Here is a 14958-nt window from a genome sequence, read left to right as displayed (position 1 = left end):
GCTTTTTCAATGTCAGCTGGCCAATGCCTGTCAATCTGGCAAATTGCTTGGGGCAAGAGGAAGGAATGGAAAGGGTTTGGAAAGACAGAATCTTTGGTTTTTAATTCCATGTGTTTGTGGTGTGGCTTTTTTAAGAATGTTTTTTCCCCTCTTTGGCTTTGTGAACTGCAAAATAAGAATAAATAAATAAAAGAGAGTTAGAGGGGGAAAAAAGGAGGAACCCCTTCATTTGTAGATCAGAACCTGTGGGAGGAACCTGACTTCTGAGGTCACATGCAAGCATTTTTTCAAACTAACCACAGCCATCCTCTTCCCTCCCAAAGCAGCCCAAAATACTAGCCCGTAGTCTCTGGATTCCCCCATCACCTTCTGATTGGGATTGGAGGGTTTTAAACAGGCTACTGTGTAGTGTACCTATTAAACTGATGAGATGTGGGAGCCCCCAGGGTGGTTGGGGATTGTTTTTGCAAGGTGGAAAGGAGAAGCCGTCTGGTTGGGGCCCAGTGTTTGGCATAGTAAAGATTTTATGGTTATTGATGGCATTTCACAACAGAACAACACAAAATAGAGGTCTGGAATAATTAATTTCCTTTTCTTCAGAAAGCATTTGGATTTGCCTGCAAAGTGAAGCCAAAGACTCAGTTCAGAGCATTGACCTCTCTGCTGGGAGGTGGGGGTGAGCCCAGGGAGGGATCAGTGGAAATGTCCCTGGTGGACAGTCCCTAGGTCCTGCTCTAAATGCTCTTTCCTGAGAGAGCCCCATCTCTTCTCAGGAATGGACCTATCATCCTGCAGGGTAGGGACACAGCTTCAGCAAGGTATTTCAAGGAGCCCAACAACCAGAAAAGATACCATTCAGGCAGCTGATCTGATACTCTGAAAATAAAAAAGAAAATCCAATCACTGGGTCAAAATCTATATTAAAAAAAATATATGGCTACTACTCCTGATCATGATTTTACTCTTGCCAAGAATTTTTTCTCTCCCGTGGGGACCAAGGACGAGTTAGAGTCTTAATATTTTATTTTGATTTGTAGATCACATCATATTTTATTGCACAAAGACTAACGAAATCTACTAATGAATAATTATTACTTGATAAAATAAAGGGGAGGGGGGAGACCCGCTTGCAAGAGCAGAATGTTAATTTGGCCAAGGAGGGTTGGCCAGGAAAAGGGGAAAAAAATAAATAAACCATTGTAATTTGCTTGCTGCAGCGGACTAGTAATCTCTTATCAGACGTGGACTTCCCCACCCTGTGCATTTGTAATTGGAGAAGAGTGGGGATTCTGGGCTGGGAGAAGCCCCCTTGCATTCATCGGGAGCCGGCGTGTTAGTGCAAGAGGCTTGATTTCCACGCCAGCCTGGGCGGATTCTCCCCTCCACAGCGGCGGGGCTCAGGGCTGCCCGCCCAGCCTCGGGGAGGCCACAGGGAAGGCTGTACCCCGAGTCCCGGCGGGGCCCCTCTGCCCGCTGCCCTGCCCCGGCGGCGGCTCTGCGCTCAGGCTTCTTACAAAGGGGAATCCCTTTTTCTGTGTTTCTCTGCCGACCAGTCGGGCAAACAAACCGCCACCCAAAGCTCCGACTGGGGGGGGGGGGGGTTGTCCCAGCGGGGCAGTCGCCTTCATGGTCCAGCTCGCCAGGATGCTGGTGATGGAGGGCGCACGCTCGCTCGCCCGCCCTCCCCGAGGCGACTTTTAGCAGACACAATTTAAATTTGGGTGAGTCGTTAAAAAAAAAAAAAAAAAAAGAAAGAAAGAAAGAAAAAAGCTAAGGGGAAAGGGGGTGGGGGGTAAAAGAAAAAAAGAAACACACACACACACACACACACACACACACACACGCACACACGCACACACACGCGCACGCCTGCCCCTGGACCCATTTGACAAATGAGAAGACACGCAGCATCCGCGCCAACGGAGTGAGCCTCAGTGTGAGTCAAATTCTCTCCTCTCTCCCCGGCCTCCCCTCCCTGCTGCCTCCCCCACCCCCAGCCCGGCCTTAACCCCTTCCAGGCAGCGCTAGGGGAGGGCCTCCCAGCCCCTGTACCTCTCCGACAAGTTGCCGGGGCTGGGCTGGCCGTCTTGGCGGGGGCGTGGGGTGGGGGACCTGGCACTTTGAGCCAGATCCGAGCAGGCCCAGCCGCAGAGCGGCGCCCAGCGAGGGAAGCCAACTAGTTCGCTCCTCGCGGAGCAGAGTCCGAGTTGGAGGCAGAAGCTCGCAGGATCCGGCGAAGGGAAGGCAGGGAAGCCGGGAGGAGGGACTCCCGCGGCGGGGGGAGGAGAGCGAGCGAGCGAGCAAGCGAGCGAGCGCGGAGCCGCCGGGTTTGACTTAGATAATCGGCAAAATTAAAAAGAAAGAAAAAGAGAACCGTAGGACCCCGGCGCACAGCGAGGCGGGTGCATGCGAGCGTCCCCACTCGTGCTCGGCGGGCGCCCGGGAGGCAGGATGCAGCATCCTCTGACGGGGGCCACCTGCGTGGCGCTCCCCAACGTGGGCATGTGTCCCCAGCTCTCGTGTGCCTTGACTTTCATGTACTTGCAGCAGGTAAGGCGGCGCGCGTCTCCTCTCGGGCTGCTGCCCGCTGGGCCGGGCTCGGAACCGCGTCGGGTGGGCTGCACTGGGCGCCTCTCGGGGCTGGGAAGGGGCTCCTGCCGGGGACGCCACGGGGACAAGGGTGGGAGGGAGCCCGTGGTCTCCGTGGAGCCCAGACGCCCTGCGCCAGCCTTTTTCCACCCCCCTGCACCTGTCTGAATACTTTGCCGGATTCCGGATCCAGATTCTGAGCCTGGGTACCCGGAGTTGAAATCATGGAAAATTGCCTTTTTTTTTTTTTTTTTTTTAATAGCGTTTTTCTCATGTCAGAGAGTCCAGTGGTTATCTGAGCCTAAGACCCCTTTGATGCTGAGAGTTTGGGTATTTGTGGAGGCATTCCAGGTGCCTGATAATTCAGCTGATGTAATGGGGGGTGAAAAAAAAAGTGTGTGTGTGTGTGTGTGTGTGTGTGTGTGTGTGTGAAGTATTTTGTTTCTTAAGTTTGTGTGGTTGTATATTCAGTGCACATGGGATGGGAGCGTTAGGATTTCTGGAGCGTGTCAGCCCCAGAATCTGTCTCCAAACTCATTGGCAATGCTTCGAGGAAGGTGAGCGGTTTAGGGTGCCGTCTTTGTAGCATGTAGAAAGGTATTTTGTTGTTGTTGTTGTTGTTGTTGTTGTTGTTGTTTATTTGTTGTCTATTTGAGTTCCCCCTCACCCCCTTAGTGGGCTGGTTGGGGGATTCTGTGTGTGCTCTATTTCCTATTTCGTACACATTGCAGAACCTTCAGATGTGTGGCTGTCTTTCTCTGGGTGTTTCCCTGGGACCCTCTCTGCCTCTGTCTCTCCCTCTTACTAGAAGGGACACTGCCTGAGTTGGTCCAGGCTTGGGAATTAGCTCAGCACTACCCTGTGGGTGACAAGCCAGCCCTGGCATTGGGCAAGGGCTGTGGGTGTGAATTGGCAGGGTCGGAAGGGTTTTGTCATGCAGATGGAAGCCTCCCAAGAGCCCCATCCCATTCTGTGAAGTTTGCAGAAATTGTGATCATTTTATCTGCTTTTCTGTTGACTGGTCCAAGGGTACCATTTGTTAATGTGTGTTTGTGTGCTAACTGAACTTCCTTTGCAAGAGTTGAGAGGGGCCTCTTTCCTCAAAGACCCTCAGTTTCAATCTGTGATACAGGGATCTGTGTATTCACAAAATGTCAGGGTTTTGTTTTGAACATTTGGACGTTTGTTATCAAGTTGGTTGCCTCCAGAAAATATTTCTTTGGCATTTTTTCCATTGTAAATCTTTTTAAGAACAGCCTTCAATGGGGGACAAATTGGTTAATCCTTTTAAATACTATTTTTTGCCCTTTTCTCATTTAGTACATCATGACAGGAAACATTTCTCCAGAGTGTATTGATAACATATCATATGATTTATCTATTTCTACTATTTCTGCGTCTTTGCTATGAATGTGTTTTTTTTTTTTTTTTTTTTTTTTTTTGTGTGTGTGTGTGTGTGTATGTGTGTGTTTAATTCCTCGGAGTTTCTGCCTTCTAAATGGTTAAACTGGTCTGCTCATCTAGGTACAACTTAGGGAAGAAGCGAGTGACTTTGAGAGGTTATTCTTGCCAGGAAAAGGACGAGGAGTATCTAGGATCAACACAAGGACTCTGAGCCTCTTCTAGGCAGTCTCTCCCCCAAGGGAGAACACCCGATTCTGGAAAGAGGGAGGCTCACAGGAAGCGTTGGCAGCCATAACAAATATTTAGAAGTGACTAAATCAACATGGCGCTTCCATATGAAGGTAGATGGAAGGTGGGTTTTGAATTGGGTTTGGGAAGGCCCCCGCCCCTGTTGAAAAGACTTGCGATGCTTTCAGTGAACAGATCATAATATGATGCTGAGACATGGTGTCAGAACAGGGTGTGTGTGGTGTGTATTCTCTCTGGCTTTCACTCAATGCATGAAGTGTAGGGCAGGCAGGCATTTATTTTTGCTTCTCTTATTTAGAATCAAGTTTTCTAGCCGCAGTTCTCCCCTATCCTGAAGGCTTACCCTCAGAGCAGGAGGGATGTGCCTTGGGGGGGTCATCTCTCTGGCCATGACTGTCATGATGGTTTGCGTCTGAGTCTCATGCTATTGCTTTTATTTAGCAAATCAGACAATTGGCTGATTAAGAGTGTGAAATAGTTCACTTTAATCTCCATGCACTGCTCACCGATACAGATGACACATCTGCCCATCCATCACCACTTCATTTTTATCTGCTTTTAATCTATAGCTATTGTATCTCTAATTTTGATGAACAGAGAACTAAACTGCAATCGCAAAGTATGTTGACCAAATGAATGAATCAGGCAGCATTTGTGAGAAATAACATCTCCATTGGAAACATTCTATTTTATATTATTTAGAAATAGACATATTTCAGAAATCCTTGTCATTCAAATCACCCACATCTCATAAAATAAACACAGCCATCTTATTTTGCAGCATTCATCTCTGTGCTTTACAAATACACACATGCTGATCAGGGGCCCACCAAGTCTCTACTGAAGTATATTTTCCTGGAATTGAGTTCCATGTGGGGCTTATTTCTTATTCCACATCTAAAATGACTTCATCGTGGGCTCTCTTTGCCCCAATCCCAACTCCCAGCCTTTCTTCCTACCTTCTCCCGGATTTGTGCCTAGGACAACCCATAAAAGCAGAAATCAATCAGGATGCCTCAGCACACGCGTCTTCTCCGGGTGACCAGCTGAAGACGCCATAACCCTTTTGCCACAAATCACTTATTTATTCCGGCCAACGCGGAGGCAACTTTGGTGTTGGCATTGTTTGACTTATTTCATTTATTTATATTTCCCAGTAACTTTCCTTTAGATGGATGTTTTCTTCCAGTTATAGTTCCGTTCTTCCCCTTTTTCCTCCTTGTTTCTCTATCTTAACATCCAAGGTGTTACCAACATCGGGAACTGCCAGATGGGATGATGTTGTCCTTTCGGCATCCAGATGTGGGGTCCAGGGACATCATCCCTGCGTCCATGCACCTGCAGAGCACGCAGGTGCATGATGTGGACCTCTAGTGCAGAGCACCCGCTCGTGGTCACAGGCCACTCTGAGATGGAAGGAGTCAGTGATCCCTGGAGCACCTCGTGTCCAGGGACAGTCCCCTGCTTCAACTTCCGTGCTTGATGCTCTGCAGTGGCTTCATTCTGCTGTTTCAGATGGCAGATCTTCTTCCCTCAAGTGGACTTCAAACTCAGATATCCCCAGGACACAAGCTTCCCAGTGTGCCAACGTGGGGACTCATTTAAACATTCTTGCTTTGAGGGAGAATTCTAAATTCGAATTCCAAATTTGGAGGTTGATGACCAGAGAGAGAGAAAGAGGATCTATTTTGTTTTGTTTTGTTGGTTTGCTTTTTCCCAGAGGAAAATAGAGAAGAGCCACAGGCACACACGTGCACGCATATCCACGTGACACACGAACCTCAGGATGCGCTTCTACCCCAAGTCACCTGGAGGCAAGCACAGAGCACCCATCTGGTGGTCAGGTTTGGGGAGGACACAGCCGTGCAGACCAAGTGACAGGCTCCCCCCCCCCCCCCCCCCAGGGCTGCATTTCTTACCGACTTCTAACTCCTGAAAAAGGATCAGTAGCACATTAACTTAGTTTTCCCCGTTCCTAAGCCTCCATCAGCATCTTCCAGTTCTGAGAACGCTTCTCATCCAAGACCTGTTCCCTCAGAACCTTTTAATCAGCCGAAATTTAACAACAAGTCAAATACTTAAAATCCACATTTAAGGGGGTGGGGGGAGAGGGACCTCTAAAGTGGGCCATGCCACTGTCAATATCCTAAGATTGGTAATTTTTCCCACTTAATGATGATCCATGTGGTTTGTTTTAAATAGTGAAGTGGTTTGTACAAAGGGTAATTCCTGGTAAATGAAGCCATTGCTCACTGTGGACATCTTCAGATCGAAAGCAATTGAACTGAAACCTGCGTATCAACCCTTTCTGTCTTTAATTAGAAAGTGGTGCTCGCTGCAGAGAATCACCCGGGAAGAACTGGCTCTCACGCTCAGGCTGGGGGGATAGCGCTGTGTACCAGCCGCGGTGATGAATTTGGGCAGCATTGGGTAGGCCGCAGCAATGATGGCCGTGCAGGAGAGTCCAGTTCTCGTGGCAGTGGCTCAGCTTGTGTCGCTCAGTGTGATGATTTACAGGGGGACGAATGGCATTGTATCACCTTTTTTTTTTTTTTCCTTCTTGTCTTAATCCGGGGTTGATTTATTAGATGGTGCTGCAGATTGGGGGTAGTCAATAGTGTCAATAATGTAGAAAAGAACCAGGGTAGATTATCTTCACATCTGAATTGGTTAAAGGAATTTAAGTGGCTGGAATGAGTCCCTTTCCAGGCCCAGGTGCCTGTGGAATGGAGGATGTGTCTTTGGGTCTCTTTCTACAGAGATCCTGTGTCATAAATCGGTTAATTAGCCAATCTTCCCCCGTTTCTCTGGTCTTTTTCCACTTAAGGAGAGAAGGCATGAATTGTTGGGAAACATGGCCAGATAAGCCCCTCATCTCAGGTGGGCTGGACCCATTCTGTGGCAGGAACCTGCGGGCAGGAGCTTGGTTTCCTCCCATGGACGGCAGGTGACTGGGGTGGCATCTGAGTTAAAGCTACTTAATGAAACGTTCGTTTGTAAAATCCGTGAGCATCTGTCTGTCCTCAGACCCGAGTCGCGCACCACCCGACGGCTCTGCCTGCCATTTCCAAGCGGTTTCCGTGTCAGAACATGCCATCGGCCGCTTCTGCCTTTGCCCGAGTGGAGGGAGCCCATGTCATTAGGGCTCAGTCGCCATCTGTTTTCCTTACAGCTAGCCCTTGAGTAATTGCCCAGTAGTGGATGGACTGAGGGTAGACAGTCTTTTTTAGGGTTTTCTGATTCATTGAACCAAGCTCTCTGCCCCAGGAGGAAACATAATGCTTCTTTATTCATATTGGCTGGGTAGAAACAGTGTAGTTTGTCAGGCAAATAATAGTCTTTTGGAAGAGAGAGAAATTGCAACATTGTAAACAAAATCAGGTTGGTGCTTGGGGGCCTGAGGGGGTTGGGCCAGGGGCAGGAGCTGCCATCCTGGGAAGGAGGTGGGGCTGGCAGGCCCGGGCCCTGATGGTCCCCACTCTGAGAGCTTTCTAATGGGACAGGGAGAGGTGTCCCAGTGTGCTGTTTAATTCAATTCAGAAAAGGAAAGAAAGTTCCACCCATCAATAAAGTTTCTTATTTTCTGTGCCACCCAGAGACCTTTGCAGGGCTGAGCATTGGCCTGTAGCAGGCAATACCATTAGGCCCGCCTCCTCCGGCCCTGTTGAGAGGAGCTGTGTCAAACAGGGTCAACTCTTCGGCACAGTGGCTCCAAAGGGCCCTGGCCCTTCTACCATGCAGAGTGCCAGTGAGCTGGGGCTATGAGCAGTGATCCTGCAGGTCCCTGCAGGGAGCAGCAGACACAAGTTACCAAAGGGACTCTCAGAAGAGTTCCAAAATTCAGGGCCTAACTTTGTCTTAGAATTATTGTGGTGGTTATCCTGTTGGTGTGTCCTGGGTCCTGAGAGGGTCTGGGGTTGGGGTGGGGACTTTGCTGCCATTTCTGATCTTCCAACCCTGATTGATTGGTCCTGGTGAAATAGAAAAGTTGACTCCTTCCGTTGCCTGGAGTCCCTGTTCTGATCCCCTTGGGTCAATTGTTAATCACTTGGCAGTGTATGGAGCATCTTGGCTGTGCCTAGATTGGCCTGGTGGACTGTCAGCCACATCACGACACAGACTCTTCCATTCCATTTCTTAACGCCCCCCTCACCACATAAAACAGAGTAGTATCCAGGCAGCAGTTGTTCAGTGAAGGGGGGGACCAAGGCATGCACCATTAGGACCCTCTAGAGGTGTTCAGCAAGGTGAGGCAGTGACTGCCACCCATTTTTATGTATTTATAATTACTCGTTCGACCATGTGTTTATTCTTTCATTGGTTTATGTAGAAATTGTCTCCAGTCATAGTATTTCTGCAACTGAGTTGGAAAGAGTACTGCCCTGTGGAAAAAGTGTCCTGGGAAATGAAGAACAGAGGCCACAAAGGAGAGGTTTTCAGATTGTGAGACCTGTGCAGGACACAGAGAACGGTGGCCACAGGACAGGCAGACCTCGAGGTGGAGGTGGGGCTGTGGGAGCCCTGGGCAGGCGCAGGCTGAGGAGGTGCACCAGGAGTGGGGAGGGGCCAGGGCCCAGGGGTGGCCTTCAGAAGTGGGAGGATGGGGCTCAGGGACGCAGGGAGCGAGTAGGCAGTGGGATCTGGTCTGGGGTCGTATGGTTTAGTCTCCATGAATAGGTCGCGGGCTTTCTCCTGTGCTCTAGGGCCATCTTGAAAGGAGGCAAGTGGAAAGGAAAAGGGGTGGAAAGGAATCCTCCCTGAACCAACGAGTCAAAACCACTGCAGAGCTATGGGGAGCCCACTGGACATTGGGAGCCAAGTTTGGGGCAGGAGGTGGAGAGAGGGTTTTGATCAGAACCGTAAAGAAGGGCACTCACCCTGGTGCACCGAGAGTGCCTTGGCAGCTTTCTCAAAATCGTGAAGTATTGACGAGGTGAGAGAGTTGAGGTGAAGATAACAAGGTGTCTCGGTGTTTCTCAGCCTTTGGGCCTCCAAGGATTCCGCGGCTAATTGTTGCCAACCTTCTCATCACCACAGTTGGTATCTACTTAATAATTTTTTAAATGAGCTGATATTCCATACTTACAGGTAAAGAAGTTGCAGCCCAAAATAAAGTGGCTGAATCCCGGCTGCGATATCATTTCTCCAATTCGTGGAAATAAGCCTTTGTCCATTCGGACGATCATTCATTCATTCCATGTCTATCGAACTCTCTGAGGTACCAGCTACCCTCCTGGAGTCACCCAGTAAGCCAAGCAATCGTCCCTGTTGTCTGGGACAGTCTGCTGTGTTGTTCATCTGGCTGCCACTCTCGAACCATCCACGAGGCACCCCACTTGGGAGAAAGTGGGCCTGACCCCCTGCATTCCTCGGAATCCTCTACCAAGTGGGGCCTGGAAGTGCTCCTTCCTCCCCCCACCCAGTTTGCAGAGATCAGGATTGCAGTTGGCTTGAGTCACCTCTCCTGCCTCTGCTAGGACAGTGACCAGAGCAGACAATGAAGGAAAGCAGTTCGACTGCTCCAACAGGCAGAGGGCTTGAGGCAGCCGGGCTGGGCCGGGGAACCATAGCTGTGGCCTTCCCCACTCAGCCACGCTGCATTCGAGAACATTCTCCCCACCATTCTGATCCCCTTTTCATGTTGTGTTTCAATACACACAGAATCAGAATGAGGAAGTGCAGCCCGAGTGAGAAGCCTTTAGGAGCGAGTGTGTATTCCTAGGGACTTAATGACTTTTTTTTTTTTGCTGCTGTGGAACAAAGTACAGGCAGCTATGGAATCGAAGGGCCTCAGATTTCCTAAGACTGATGAGTAAATGCACAAAAGGTTTAGTCTTAAGGAGCCTTTTGTTTTCTCGTGTTTGATGTTTGCCTGGGATTCACTGTGAGGACTAGATTTCTGTTATCAAAAACAACAGCTAAGGTCCCCCGTCTTCCCTCACCAGCTCTGCTCTGTTGCTCTGCCGGAATCCAGCCCCCAGTCGAGCTCTGCGGAAGAGTGGGATCTGAGAGATGTCCCCTGCCAATGGCATCTAAAAGCAGAAGGAACAGTGGGGCCTACCCTATGGCTATCCTACGGTCTTCTCAAGTGCCTTTCAAAATTCAAATGAGAAACCTGTATCTACCTAGGAGGGTGGGTGTCAGCTACCCCTAAAATATGTTTTGTTTTTTTTTTTTAAATAAGGTGTCTCTGGATTTTCATGGACCAGAAGCCATGATCGGAAGGCTCTCTATCCATCTGTGTTATTCATAATCTGATCCAACACAATTGAACAATCACTTACCTGATTTGAGGCCTCTCTTGCTTCTTCAGAAAAGCAGGGCTGAGACGAACCATTTCATACCCTTCTTTGCATGAGTCAGTGAGATGCACCTTGGTGCTTGGGAAGTGGGGGGCCAACCATAGGTGATTTAAATAAATGGGGGTGTCAAAGTGAAGCGGGTTCTGGTATTGGAAGCTCCATATGAACTTTTATCTTCAATTTCTCCCAAATCCACATAACAAATGCACTCATGGTCTGCCGAGGACACAGACCCCAGAAGTTTGGGGGTCCCTCTCAGGTCTCCCGGGACCCCTGCCTGCTCCACTGTCTCCACCCCCTTCCCCCCATGGTCTGTCAGCCGTGCTGCTGGGTGGATTGGAACCGGGCTGCACAGCTCAATTAATGCTCCCTGACAGGAGGAGGGAAAACAAAAGTCTTTTCGCTCTTGTCAGTAGCCAAGTTATTTACTTTCAAAAGCTGACAGACGCACACTGCAGGGGCTTCATTTATTTCCATTCAGAACGTCATTATTCTGTGACGCAGGAGACGTGGGCCCATGTAGAAGTTGATTCCCATAAGCTTTAGCAGGGTGAGAGCCTGTGAACCAGTGGACTGTCGGCCCGCAAAGGCCAGGGGAGGCCGCCAGGGGCTCGGCACCGCCTGTGTGCTTGGCCCTGATTGATGCCTGGGCCGTGGGCTCAGCTTGGGGATGGGCAGCCGAGGGGGCCAGGTGCCCTGTGATCTGTCCTCTGAGAGGAGGTGCGTCCCCTGCTGCCTGGTCATTTGTCCTCTTATTCTGCAAAAGAATGAGCGGAGACCCTTTCCACCTCCTCCTTCATCTGGGGTGCTCTGGGAATTTCTGGAAACAGAAATCTCCTGAAGATGGCTCTGCCTTGGTTCTAATCAACGTGGCTTCTTACGCTCACGCAGGCCCATCCAGGTCACCTGAATAGCACTGTACAGTGGGGTGTGCGTGTGTGTGTGTGTGTGTGTGTGTGTGTGTGTGTGCGCGCGCGCGCGCGCTTCTTCTTCCTTTCTTCCTTCTTCCCCCTGAAAGGTCAGTAATGAGCGGTGAAGCAGGAAGGTGCCCAGTGGAGAAATTCCCTTCCTCTCCCTGCAATGACCGGTCCCTCCACTGGGGGTCTCCGTCCCAAACACAGGACTCTGGATTCTGGAGCATTTTCTTTTTCTTTTCCCTTTTTCTCTTTAGGCTGTTTGTGGTTCCATTCAAAAAAACACAACAAAAAAAAGAACGGAGCTCTTTCTGTCAACAGGAGGAGTTACCGTGAGACCATTTAGGGACTCGGAGAATCGCACCGTCCTCAGCACGACCGTGATAATAATAAAATGATAAAAATAATGAAATAATCAATAACTTTTAGGGAGGACTCTGTGACAAGCACTTCTACGTGGATTCTCACGTTTAATCCCCCACGAAAGGCTTCCAGGGAGTTGGCATTAGTGGTTTCATTTTTAGATGCAGAATCCCAGCTTAGGGGGGAGAATGATGTGGCCAGCCACCCAGGGTCCCTGCAGAGCCCACCCTGGTAGCCAGGACTCCACGCTGTCCCTCGGTCTCTGCCCCTTGGTACCACGTCACCTGTGCCATGCAGGCTTTCAGCTAGGTTCTGACCTGAGGGAACACGGCCAGCCCAGGGCGGTCCTCTGTCTCCTCCTCCAGGAGAAACTTGTCAGAAAGGGCCAGGGCTGAGGACAGACCAAGAAGCCCTTGGCCTTGGGCAGGAGAGGGAGAAGGGAAAGCGGAAGGCTGGCGGGAAGCGCCGGCCCCCGGAATGATGGAGTGTGCATTTCTCTGCAGCCCGTTCCATTCCGATCCCCAAATCCCCCTTGTGCTGAGGAGCTCTTCAACTAACACAGGAAATGCAGTTGCTGCCCGGCACCGTATTAATGATTTATATACCACACCGCTGCTTTGTTCCCCGCCAGGGCCTGGGCCTGTTCATAAAGGCATCTCAGGGAGTGGGGTCCTGGCTCGCCATGCCGCGGTGCTCGGCGCAACACAGCTGCACATAAATCAAAGGAATTGAGCGCTTTACAACCTTCCTGAGCTCAGAGGTGGTGTGCGCGTGCGGGCGTGGGGTGTGTGTGTGTGTGTGTGTGTGTGTGTGTGTGGTTTTAATCAGATTCACTTAGGGACATTTTCACTGCCTTTCTGTAAAGAAGGAGTGATGGAAGGGAGCCATCTATCTTAGGCTGGTTTCACGGTGGCCCCGTGGCCCTATTGGTCTCCCATTTGGGGTTTATGCTCTTCTGTGTTGTCTAGGAAAAGGGGCTGCCACTGTTGGATTAGCATAAAAAGATGCAGACCCCATTAGAGTCCCCCTTTCCCTCCAGAGCGTCAGCAAGCACGGAGGAGCGGGCAGGCGACATGGCTCTGAGCAGATCACCACCACTCTCAGCAAGCCAACCCAGCCTCCTGCGCTCTGCAAACAATGGGATTTTTGAAGCTTTTAGGAATTATTCCTATTTCAAATCGTTCTGCTTTGGTTTCTTCCGGATGTAGATTCAGGATCGAGGGAACTTTGTTGAGTGTAAACCACATACAGCTCTGGTCTTAGCCTCAGGTGGATTTATTTATTTATTTTCCTAATTGGAAGGAAAAAAAAAATGATCTCACCCTATGCTTTATTTGAAGTCCTCAATCCCTTTCAGGATATCTGCAGAGAGAAGCTGGTGTTCTGTTTTTATTTTGGATGGCGCCCGTGTTCTCTTAATTATGTCATGTGTTTCATTCCGGGTGAGGTTGTATTTTTTCTTTCCCTATAGGACTGGGAGCTGAAAACTAACAGAAGACTGAGTAGGAGGTTGCAGGGAAAAACAAGAAATGTTTAGGAAATTAGAACGATACTTTGAATATTCTATCCAGCAGGATTATTTTTGTATAAGATGATTTTAGGAAAGGAAATGCTCTTACTTAAAAAAAAAAAGTCAGGCTTTTAAGAAATAAACATATCCATTTAGTTGAATTGCTAAATGAAACAATAAATGCAAAGATGCATGAATAAAGCCCCCTACACCCCAACTGGGGCTTGAATTTTCTTTATAAATGTCCAAGTTGGGCCTAACTGGTTCTTATTAACCTCTATGCCCGGGCAGAAATAAAAAGTAGTTTTTTTAAAACCATCCAGTCATGCAACGGAAACACACATCCGGGGGAAAGATTGCCTTTGACAACGTCTTTCTGGAAAGTGAAGAGTAGCACGCACATTGACATAAGCAAATTAAGGATGTTACAGAATTTTTTCATCACAGGAAATAGGATCCAGTGTTCTGGACCCAGAGAGCAGGTGTCCTGCAAGAGGCAGTTTACATTCACATTGTACAGAATCCCGTGTTTGCATTTGTCCCCTATTATGTGAATCCGTGAGTGTCTCATTGTCTTTAATTATGTCTACGAGGCACAAGACAGCCGTCAACATCTGCTCCATTGTTTACTTGGTTTACATATAGCTTTGATGGGTTATTAAACAATCTATTTTTCAAACCCAAAACAGAGAAACCAGCCGAACCCATATTATGGTATTTTGTAAAGACTCATTATGCATTTAGCACTTGGGATTTCTGCAAAGCTGGTGATTCACCCAAATAAACAGCGCTTTCTTCTGATAGGGTTTCTTGGCTCTGGGAAAAATATCAATTTCCAACATAAAATCAAATCACATTTCCTCCTTAATGGTATACCATGCCAGAAAGACGATGTGTTAATATAAGGGACAGATCCTCTCCCTTCCACACTTTTTTTTTTAAATCAGAAAAAAAGAACAACTTTCTAAAATAAGAAAGTCTTTTAATTCGAGTCTGCAACTCCTATATTATATAATACAACTATCTGCTTTTACATGAGGAGGACGTTTGAGGGCTGATACGATGCTGTCAGAGAAGTGCTGTCTTTTCTACCTTTTGAACAGTGTTCCCTACACTGTGCAATCTATTTAGGAGAGGTTCATGCAGCCATCTAGCTCAGAGCAGGTGACAGACATCCCCATGATGAAGTCACCTCAAACCTGGCCTTGTCACTGAAGTCAAATGGCTAGTCATTAAGTCACTCATTCATTCAGTACATATTTATTTAGCCTCTGCTGGGTCTCCAACTGGGTTCATCACGAAGGATACATGGGCGAGGAAGCCACGTCCGTTTCCCCCCCGTGGAGTCCCAAGTTCGTGGTGGAGACAGGCAGGGGGTCAGCAGGTTAATGTGTGTTGCAAGGTGTGACAGGTGCTCTGAAGGGAGGGGAGAGGAACCCCCAGGGAGGACTGAGGCTGCATCCAGGGGAGGGACGCTGTCACTGAAGAAGTGGCCCAGAAGCTGAGGGCAGGGAGGTGGGCAGGCAGTAAAGATCAGGGTGGAGAAGGCAAAGGGTACCCAGTGGCCATGGCCTGCCTCAGTGGCCTCAGGGACACAGTGGGGGATGGGGAGAGAGCCGGTGATGGG

The 14958-nt window shown here is 49.1% G+C and overlaps 1 protein-coding gene across 6 annotated transcripts in view; it reads left to right on the top strand.

Annotated features, from left to right (window-relative positions):
- The first annotated feature begins 2451 nt into the window (after positions 1–2451).
- Rbfox1 (RNA binding fox-1 homolog 1) overlaps positions 2452–14958 on the top strand; it is a 331305-nt gene continuing 318798 nt past the window's right edge. For all 6 annotated transcript variants that reach the window (XM_071605725.1, XM_034637184.2, XM_071605720.1 and 3 more), the window contains exon 1: positions 2452–2550. In XM_071605725.1, the coding sequence (XP_071461826.1) occupies positions 2452–2550 (99 nt within the window). The remainder of the gene's footprint in view (positions 2551–14958) is intronic.

Source organism: Marmota flaviventris, chromosome 19 (assembly GCF_047511675.1).
Source record: "Marmota flaviventris isolate mMarFla1 chromosome 19, mMarFla1.hap1, whole genome shotgun sequence".
NCBI lineage: Eukaryota > Metazoa > Chordata > Mammalia > Rodentia > Sciuridae > Marmota > Marmota flaviventris.
The sequence above is the reverse complement of the archived record's forward strand: the minus strand, read 5'-3'. Positions and strand labels throughout refer to the sequence as shown.